At 40.6% G+C, this 10,601-nt stretch overlaps 1 protein-coding gene across 17 annotated transcripts in view; it reads left to right on the plus strand.

The window, feature by feature from the left end:
* Positions 1-10,601, plus strand: part of GTDC1 (glycosyltransferase like domain containing 1) — a 443,212-nt gene that overhangs the window by 320,990 nt on the left and 111,621 nt on the right. For 15 of the 17 annotated variants that reach the window (XM_032356209.1, XM_032356202.1, XM_032356203.1 and 12 more), the window contains one exon: positions 10,228-10,572. The exons of the other annotated variants lie outside the window; for them this stretch is intronic. In XM_032356209.1, coding sequence (XP_032212100.1) covers positions 10,228-10,572 — 345 coding nt within the window. The remainder of the gene's footprint in view (positions 1-10,227; positions 10,573-10,601) is intronic. 17 annotated transcript variants of the gene reach the window in all.

Consider the following 10,601-nt stretch of genomic DNA (forward strand, 5'->3'; position numbering starts at 1 on the left):
AAATTCATAAGTTTTGATAGCCCTCTCTTCTTTGACAATATTCTCTTGTTCTCACTGCCTGTCAACATAAATATGGGGCCTCCTACTCCATTGGTTTCCTGATACTCTGTTCAGGAAATTCCATGCGTCACAGTGTTGACCCCCTCTCCCCTTTCCGCAACAGTATCCGTTTGTATTGGTCATCTCAGACTTCCAACAAACAAACAAACAAACAAACAAACCATGGAGTAGGGGGTTTAAACAACAGATATGTATTTTCTCACTGTTCTAGCAACTGGACGCCTGAGAGCAGGGTGCTGGTATGGTTGGTTTGGGGTAGGGCTCTCTTCCTGGCTTGTAGATAGCTGCCTTATAGCCACATATCTTCACACGTGGTGGCAGAAAGGAGGAGGGGAAGGAGAGAGACAGAGAGAGATCTCTTCTGCCTCTTAGAAGGCAACAGTCCTATCAGATTTGGGCCCATTGTGACCTCATCTGAACCTTATTACCTCCTAAAGATCCTATCTCCAGACATCGTCACATTTGGTGTTAGGGTTTCAACCTATGAATTTTGAGGGAACACCATCCAGTCCATAGCACCAGTAAAATGATGTCATGCTCTCAGGGAGAGTCTCCAATTGGAAACACTGCCGTAGGGGAATTCTTACATTTACTTGGAAAGAAGAAAGTCATCCTTTCTTTACTATCAATGCATTTCCCATCCTTCTTTCAACTTCCAATAATGGCTTCTCAAAAAAAAAAAAATAATAATAATAATAATGGAATAGAACACATGATTAGAGGTCATTTTTAGAGTTCCCTTCGATGCTGTATTGATGCTATAGAAGACCTGGGATTCCCAGAGTAGTGAGAACATTTACTTGCCAACAAGGTAAACCCTAGCAAAGGAGCTTGCTGAGTCTAGGTACATGCGGAACAGCTACTTCCACCTGCTTGAAAGAGATTACTTCAGATCCACAGTTTTCATTTTTTATGTATTGTCATTAACTAAGGTGAATGGATGGAAGGTTTTGCAGTTTGGGTTCTGAGTTACTAACGAAACAAATAATGAGCAAGTTATTAAGGTTGAATTGAAAAATTAGATCATTTTAGTAATAGAATCAGTAAACAGTTTAGTTTAAAGGTGGTGTGGATAATTTACAACTTCAGGGAATAAGAGACCAAAATAAGTTGGCATAAAATGTTACTACATGTGCACTAAAGGCTTTGTCAATACAGACGGGATCTAGGAGGAGCTTCGATGTTTGTTGAATGAGTATTTGTGGATTGATTACAGTTTCTCATTCACTGACTGACTAGGAAATTTGCTGTTACTCAAGATGGTCTTAGGGCTAACTCCTTAAGTACAGGTGTCAGCCTGAATGAGCAAAGGTCTGGGAAGTTTATTAAGATTTACTCAGCTCCTCCCCAGGGCACAATTCTCTTTTAATCCTCTCCAGAAATCTGTAAAAACAGACACTATCCCATTTTATAGATTAGAAAACCGAGGCTCAGAGAAATTAAGTCATTTGAATAAATGCACAAATTCAGGAAGTGTCTTATACTATGCAGCCTGGATTATCTTCTGTTCAACATGCCCATTGCTTGAGTGGAGTTCCTTAAGGTGCTTCACAGAGATTGCTCTCCACCTGTCCTCCCCAAATCATCTTTTCCCTAGGCCTACTGTGGTATTTGAAATGATCCTATTTGTGATAAATTCCCTTGAGTGAAGGTGCTATCCCCTTTGGAAGGGTACAACACATTGAGCATGGAAGGTGAGACACTGTGGAAATTTAAGATTCATATCCAATAAGACCAACAATGGAGAACAGGGTATGATTCAGGGCTGGATCCAAAGTGGGGCTTAGTTCGAACATACAGGCTATAAGGAGACACGTGGTATGTGTGGGGGACCACAGGGCGACCCAGGCAATGAGAAAGTAGTATAAACTTCTTAGGGAGTTAACCACCAGTGGGTGGTTAAAGCTTGAAATGGAGGTGGGAAAATTAAGATTCCCTTTTTGCAGTTCAGCCTATAGCTCTGCCTAACTGTGTTGAATTTCTCTAGTAAATCTTGTGTAAACTAGAGGGTTTTATTGTTCTGAGAGAACTCTTTTTTTGGGAGGACTGGAGCTCACGAGAAGTAAGCATGCATATGCTCACAAGACTGGCTCTGGATTTGATAAACATTTGTTCGGTCAACATGCAAGGTAGCTTTTCATCTCATACATTTATACGGACCTTAAATAGAAAATGGCACAATACAAACTGCTTGTGCTAGTAGACAGTTAAATTAGCAATGTATACAATCCAAAACACTCTGAAATCAAGAGAGCATGGGGGCTTGAGGTATAATTGTTTAAGTTAAATAATACTAACCACATAAACCAAATTGTCAGAAGGGGTCATATAAACAAATGGTCTAAGTAAGGTTATGTGGAAAGTGTTAGATTTTCAGGAAAGCGGTGGTGGGAAAGAAAAAGAAAAAGGAACAGACTCATGAGCACAGGACCATCTTTTCCCAGGATAGCCATATATCCCAACCATCAAAGGGATGACCTTCGCAAAATGGCGGCCCTCAACCAGGGGAGGAACCTGCAACTTGTCTTTTGGGTGGCCATTTGGAGAAGGTGCGCTCATCCCTCAGGGTGTTCTCTCTGGGGCCAGGCAGGACTAATGAGGCCAGTCTGATAACCACAAATTTGCTTTCAGTCTCAGCATGCATTTCTCAGGCTAATTAGTAGGGTTTGCTTGTTCGTTTTGACTGCAGCTTGTGTTTCTGGATTCTGTTTCTATATCTTGTCACAAAACAGATTCTTTGTAGTTGCTTTGAGACGCCCTTGACCCGTGCCCTCTCGCTGTCAGTATTGCATGTTGGCTTTGCAAGTTTGTACCACAAGAGATGAAATTTGGTTCAGGCACCAAACAGTGATCATCTAAACAACGTGGCCTAAGCAGCCACGGTGCTGTTGGATGGTTGCTCCCTAAAAGCATTTGTGCTATGTGCGTGTGGATTATGATTGACTCATCTGTGATTTGAATTTGTTCATATTTTGTTCCGCCAGGAGTGTCTTGTTGAAACAGCCTCCATAGACATGTGCCATCTATTTTATGAGTATTATCCCTTAGCCATCTCCAAGAAGGAAGAGCAGCCATCCTACAACCGACCAAACAAGCCTGTCTGTCTTTCTGTTTAACGTTGTGGTCTCCCAACATCTAGTTTTAATTATGATGAATTTCCTTGCTTGTGATTCCTTTATTTAGTGAAGATAGTGTGACAAGAGGTACAGGGGCGGGGGGAACTGTACACATGAGAATGCTAGATCTAGATTTTTACTTTTATAGTTTATAGTTTTGTATAAATCTGCTTACCATATAAGTGATATATTGGACACATGTGGGCTAGCATGATTTTTTAATTATCTTTGATATTTGCTTATGTGGCTAAATTCTAAAAATGTTAATTTTGTAATTAATTTCCAGCACATTGTTTGGAAACAGTGAATAGTTTTTGTTATAAATCACCCAAGAACTTAGATCACTACATTGCCTGGATGCATCTTCCCATTTGGTTTTGGAAAAGTTATTTATCTTTGATTCCTATTTCTTTTCTTCTCAACTCCCATTATGGTCTAAACCCAGGAATCCACAGAAATGGCTGTGATAAAATCAAATGATATTTTTTTCTGCTATCCTCCGTATTAGCCTGTAACCATATCTTCTGTCACTTTTTTTCACAGATTCCCCTCATTTCTTTCAGACTTCCCTTTGTCTACTGATATGTGGCCTTGGTGTACAGCCTTTGGTTTCAGTTTCATCATTTTCTCATGTGAATGCATTTCTCCACTCCTTCTGCGGTGCCTTCCATTAAAAATGTGCCGCCACCTAGCTGGCTTTCCATACTCTGGCTGCGCATCTCCTAGGGTCTCCAGTAGTGTTTCCCAGAATATCCTTTGTGGGATATTTATTCTTAAGATGCATCGCTGGGGGTGGGGGAGTCCTTTTTTCATTAAATGTTAAGTTTGAGAAATGATAAATGTAACATTCCTTTTATATAATAGGTGCTCAATAAATTTTTTTTATTAAATAAAAGAACGAATGAGTGGACATATTTATAATATACATTAGCATGTACTTTGGGAAGTTCTTTAGCAAAGAAATGTTTCGCTCTGTTTAACCCAGCATTTACCAAACATGTTTTCTCAAAACCTTCTCTAGTGTTGCACAAAACACACCTTGTTAAAACTTCAGCCTAAGTCATACAACACCATGGCCATACCACTCTTCCTCCCTCAGACCCAGTCTATGTTGAGAGGGGCTGAGCTTCATCAGCAACCTCTTCTTGCCAGTCCCACATGCAAGGCACGTTCCTTATTACAGTTGCCAACATGCCCCTCTCTCTGCCTTGGCTCAAGTCTAGAATCACCTTTTTTTTTTTTTTTTTTTTTTATTTATTTATTTATTTATTTTTTTTTTTTTTAGAATCACCTTTGACTGGTTATGCTGTCTTTCCCTTTAATCATCTGCTAATTTGCATCATTCTTCACGTGCTGTCTTCCAGATCTGTTTTGAAAAGCAAGACCATAGATAATCTCTGTCTCGTGGACTCTTATCTGTGGGTATTTATGAGATTCTATAGATTGAACTCACTATTTAAGTACTTTCTTTTGAAATCTCCCAAAAACCATTGGTAAGCAGCGTATTCCACCATGACATACATTTCAGCCATGGAATTTTCTTCAACAACACACGAACCAATATTAATGTCCTAAGTTTACTTGACTTGCTTTATTTTATCGCCTTCCTTTTGACTACCGCTGTTGGTTAGCTAAACGTACTCTAGCCTCTCGACTTTAGCAGAGAGAAGCCAAGGTACCTAGAGCATTTCCTGCATTTGCTATCCATCTTAACATCATTTAAAGCTACTCTGAAATCTAGTCTTTCCAGATTGATCTGAATAAGGCCATTCCTCTATGTCCAGCTCTAGGTGTGTGTGTTTGGATGTGGGGATGGCAAGAAGCAAGCAAATGTAAGTCTAGAAAGTACATACACCCGCCGTATGTTTGAATGTTACCCAACATAGTACTGGGTAACATGCGGCAGTGCCTCTGGAACCGTGTTAGAGGACAGGTGTGGCGAGGAAGGAGAGGCTCTGCTTGTGAGGAGAGGAGGCTCTACTTCTGTTTCAGAGATTGGCCGTGGGTTGGGGGGAGAGGTGGGGGAGGGCCCCCATGGCGAATAACAGATTGCAAATGATTACAGTAATCAGAATATTTCTAAAAGTAAAAACAGGTTCTGACAGAACTGAGAGACTCAGAAAGAGGGAAGGACGTTCTGTGAGTCAGGTGGGCAGTAGCATTTCTTTAAGAAAAATTGGGGGGCGTTATTAAAAGGCAAATCTGGCCTAAGCTCTACAAGGCAGCTCACTGGTTTTCTTCTGACTCTTTTCTCTCTTTCACTCCTTATCGCAGGACCTTTTCTGTTCTCATTAACACCTCCACCAGAGTTGGAGCTCGGGAAGAGAAAGGAGGTGTTCAGACATGTGCCTATTTGCATGCTCACTCTCTTGAGTTAATCCCGGGACAGCACATTCTGTCCAGTTCTGTAGAAAAGCCAGTTTCACCCCATCAGTAAGGTATTATTTTCTTTTTTAGCCTAGAACAGCTTATTGCCAAGCTTCTCTTAACTGTACATTACAAATAGCGTCTGATTAAGAATGTTCTGGATGGGTTAATTAGTGTGGTGACTATTATTAAGCAAACTGCTTGTTAGTATTATGCCTATTTGATCTTGGTATTGATGTGAAGTAATTGACCATAGAGCTACATTTAGAAAAGCTGGAATAAAGTTTTTTGATTTCTATTATGGCAATAAATTGTTTATATTAAACATGTCTATGAAAATATGAGTTTCATGGCACAGAGAATCAGAATAGACTCTGTGTGGGATGGTAGATGAGGCTTGTTTTATTTTGTTGTTTTGTTTTGTTTTTTAGAAATATTAATACACTTGTCCAGCTTGCTTCACAACCAGCGCTGCTAGAACAAAGTGGCAAAAAATTATTTCAGCTCACTCCTGCAGAGTATATGAAGAGTAAAGGGATTTTAACTTAACCTCACCTAAAGAACATATTTCCTTTTTGATTTAGCTAACTGCCTGAATACTTATCTGGGTAACAATCACTGTATATAAACAGACTATTAAAGAAAAATATGGGAAGATATTCTGAGCAAGGAAAGCATAGCATGTAACCACCTTCTTTCAAACACCGGATTATTATCTATATTATTTATTGGTATTTTGTCCAGTCCTATTATTAAGTTTCCCTCACTATACCATTTCCATAGAGAATTTATTCCGTGAGCTAATAAATTATGCCATCAGGGAGTTTTTCTTGAAATTCAGCTTAAATTTTCCCATTCTTAATTTCATCTCATTACTTCTAGTTATACCTCCTTGTACCGGCTAAATAATTATTCTCTTTCCTCGGAGACTCCTATTATGGACCCCTCTACTTGTCACTTAACCAGGCTATTCATATTTAGCTCCTTTAATCTGTCCTCATAAATCAATTCTTCCATTGCCTTAATCATTATTATTGCTCTTCTAAGAACTCTCTAATTTTCAAAGATATACAGTTACAGGTGCCCCGGATGAAATCAGCATTTGCACGGCTCTCTCCCCAGACTTGCTGTCTTCCTTCTCCGTATGACACGCTGCATTACAGAGTGGCATTGGTTTGCTGGTCGACCCAGCACAGGTTTCTCTGGTCAAACTCTAGACAATCTCAACAGTGTTTTCCATATGTCCTACTAGCATTTGGTTTTTTGTTGTTGTTGTTGTTGTTTTATAACATTAGTAAGCTGAGTTTTTGCTTACTGTCCATATTTATGTTCTGCCTCTTTCCATGTCCCCACTGACCACCACCAATCAAGTCAGCCATCCACAGCCTGTGTTAACAAAGGATCTTCTTCATCCTCGCCAACATTTATTTTTTCTATTTTTATTTTTTTTAAGACTTTATTTATTTATTTATTTGACAGACAGAGATCACATTAGGCAAAGAGACAGGCAGAGAGAGAGGGGGAAGTAGGCTCCCTGCTGAGCAGAGAGTCTGATGTTAGCCTCCATCCTAGGACTCTGGGATCATGACCTGAGCCGAAGGCAGAGGCTTTAACCCACTGAGCCACCCAGGCGCCCCTCCCATTCCTTTTAATTTGCAATTTTGCTCACATGCTGGCCAACATGAATGGATTTTAAGAGTAAGATGGGTCATGATACTGTTTTCTAACACAATGTTATGTTGTTGCAATGCCCACTGAATTTTTAAATGTAAATCTTCCCTGCACTAAATTTGTAATTCTGCTAAAATCCTTTTTAAGCTCGCCTAGCATCCTTTCTCTAACATAAACAAATAAGTTTCTTCACTTGCCTTATTGTCGTTTGCCAGATATGTGCAGATGTTCCTTCTCTTACTGTTTGTTTCACTTGTTAAAAAGTTAAGATACTGTTGGGATGCCTGGCTGGATCAGTCAGTGGAACGTGTAACTCTTGATCTTCATGTTGTGAGTTTGAGTCTCACACTGGGTGTACAAATTTCTTAAAAATAAAATCCTAAGGAGCGCCTGGGTGGCTCAGTCATTAAGCGTCTGCCATTGGCTCGGGTCATGATCTCAGGGTCCTGGGATTGAGCCCTGCATCAGGCTCCCTGCTCAGCAGGAACCCTGCTTCTCCCTCTCCCACTCCCGCACTCCCATTCCCCCTGCTTGTATTCCCTCTCTCACTGTGTCTCTCTCTGTCAAATAAATAAATAAAATCTTAAAAAAATAAATAAATAAAATCTTTAAAAAAATAAGTAAAATAGTTTTTAAAAAGTTAGGGTATTTTCATGTTCTTTTTATTTTTTTCCTTTTGTGAATCAATGGGAACATTTTCATTGATTATTTTTAGTTGCTTAGATTCTCCTCAGTGTTTTGATTTGTTTCAGGAAGATAGTTCATTCGTTCCCATAATAATTTTAGACTGGTGAGGTATGAAACTATAACCTGTATATGCTCACATTTCTTTATTTTTATTTATTTATTTATTTAAAGATTTTATTTATTTATTTGACAGAGAGAGAGAGAGATCACAAGCAGGCAGAGAGGCAGGCAGAGAGAGAGAGAGGAGGAAGCAGGCTCCCTGCTGAGCAGAGAACCCGATGCAGGACTTGATCCCAGGACCTTGATCATGACCTGAACCGAAGGCAGTGGCTTAACCCACTGAGCCACCAGGCGCCCTCTTTATTTTTAAATCAAGAATTAATGTATTGTTGTATGAGGGCATAACAAAGGTGTTAGCACCATTTTTGTGTTTTATCTACCTCTATACAATCATGTATTTATTACTTGGGAGGGTTCTTACATAGAAGGTGATTTCTCTCAAAGGGCTTTCTCAGACAAGCACAGAAGCCCCCCAAACTTTTGACTCCGTAACGTACACAGCACACTCCAGCCAGACTTCGTTTCCAGCTTACAGCAGAACCTGCCCTATCCCTTCATGTTGCCCTTAGTCCTTGCCTTCAGGCCTAGCAAACGTCCTCGGCCCCTCTCCCCCGCTGTCGACCCTCAGCACACTTCGTTTACTCACCTTGCGTGAAATAAGTGGCCTCGTCTAATGCTTTGGTGACACACTGTGGATTCCACACCTGCCGCCTGAAACTGTTTTTTCCAACTCCACTTTTCTCTCCTTCTTCCTTCAGCTTCGTAAGAAAACTTGCTCTGTTCTCTTCTATAAGGGCCTACTTGCTTTCCCTTCATGCCAAGAATCCTACATGCTGTGCTGTCCTCCTACTTCCGTCTTTTAAGAGTTTTCTGTTTCTTCAGAAGCCAGCTCCCTTCCCTAGCAAGTGTCCCCAAGTAAACATCCAAGTGAAAACTCCTCTGTACATGTGCCCCAATAAGGAAAACAGACCTCACTTCCCCGTTCTCTCAACCTGGCTTTCTCTGTCTTTCCCTCTTGGATGCGCGCGCTGTAACCGTGAGGCTGATTTTGGCCTGCACTCTCCACAGGAACTAACCCTTTGAGGAGCAAGTGATCCAAAAGCTCCTTACCTTACCTGGTGCTCTGGTACCTGTGCAATGCTTTATACCCCATTTTTATGTATTTTTAAATCTTCTTTCCTTTCTTAGATAGTCTCTGAGGCTCTTCACTCTCGGCTTCTCTTCTTACTCTTCCAGATGTTCCTTACTGCTCTTCTCCCATAACTCTTCTTCCTCACCTTTGTCTTAAATGCGTATACTCCTCATTTCTTCACTTACTTGACAATCCAGGGGAGGGGTGAGGTCTCAGGGTGGGCTTCAGGGACTCTAAGAAAGCACTTGTTGTCTGGTCTCCGTCTACTTCTCTGACCCTCACATTCTGGGACCTGGGCCCAGCCCCTCTGGGTTGCTTGCTATTCCCTGAAGAGTTTATGTTCTTTCTCAGCCCTTTCCTTGGACCACAACATTCCCTCAGTCTAGACCTTTCCTGATCTCCAAGTCAGAATTAATCCCTGGTTCTGTTTTAAAACTTGGAACGTTCGTTCTTTTTGTGTCTCACCACAGGGTGGTTGGTTGTTCGCGTCCATTCTGAGTGCTACTGGTTTGCTCCGCCAGTAAATGGTGAGCTTCTTGATTTCATTTGATTTAGATGCTTCAGCAATAAGTGACAGATACCAAACTCTTCATGGCAAAGCATTATGGGAAGACAGGACAGAAATAGCACTGAAAAAATATCCTTCAAGAAATATTCTCAAGGTCGATTTAATAAAAATGTGTGTCAGGCACACAGAACAGTCATGTGAGCAGAAATGCCCAGTGTTAATCAAGGAAGTTTCAAGCATTTTTGTTGGGTAACAATTAAGTGTGGCTTGGAAATATGCATCAGGCCATGCAGTGACTGGAAAATGTAAAATGGAACTCTGGCAAGATGAGTGAAGGGAGAGTGATAATCATCTCTCTATTCTTATTTTTCACGGTATGCAAAGTGTAGGTTTTATAGCCACATAAACACTTTGAAAGCCCCCCAAAGACAGTGTGGTCTGATTGCAAAGTTTTGAACTTTGTCTGGATGGCTACTACTTTTTGTACTCTTTCTAGAATGTTTGTTTTACGTTTAGTTTACTTTTATCAGTTTTCTACATCATCATGACATCCTTACAGAAAGGTAAAGACAAGTTTTAAATAGTCTTTTCACTAAAAGTGTACTGCATTTCCTTTTTTGTAACAGATTCATGCCCAAGCACAAAACAGCCCATTTACAGAAGATCCTCAGCCTTAAAGGAAATGGTGGCACTACTCCATCTATGGCCCTTCCTTTCCAACAGGAGCAGAAAAGTTCTGAGATTTTATTGAAGAATTCTGACTCAGAGTTCGGACCTGGCAATGTGGCGCCACAAGAAAACCTGGGTAGCTCATTAACACAAGAGTCAGACTGGAGAATGTGCAACCTGTCAGATAATTCAAGTTCTCACCGTCAGGAAAATGCACAAAATGTGACTTGTGATCCCCGTGACATTTTGGGAGGAACTGATGATCCACAAAGACCACTGCACATTGTGTGGCCTCACAGGTGGTAAGTTTGAGACACACCAATGTCGTTAA

This window comes from Mustela erminea, chromosome 8 (assembly GCF_009829155.1).
Source record: "Mustela erminea isolate mMusErm1 chromosome 8, mMusErm1.Pri, whole genome shotgun sequence".
Taxonomy (NCBI): domain Eukaryota; kingdom Metazoa; phylum Chordata; class Mammalia; order Carnivora; family Mustelidae; genus Mustela; species Mustela erminea.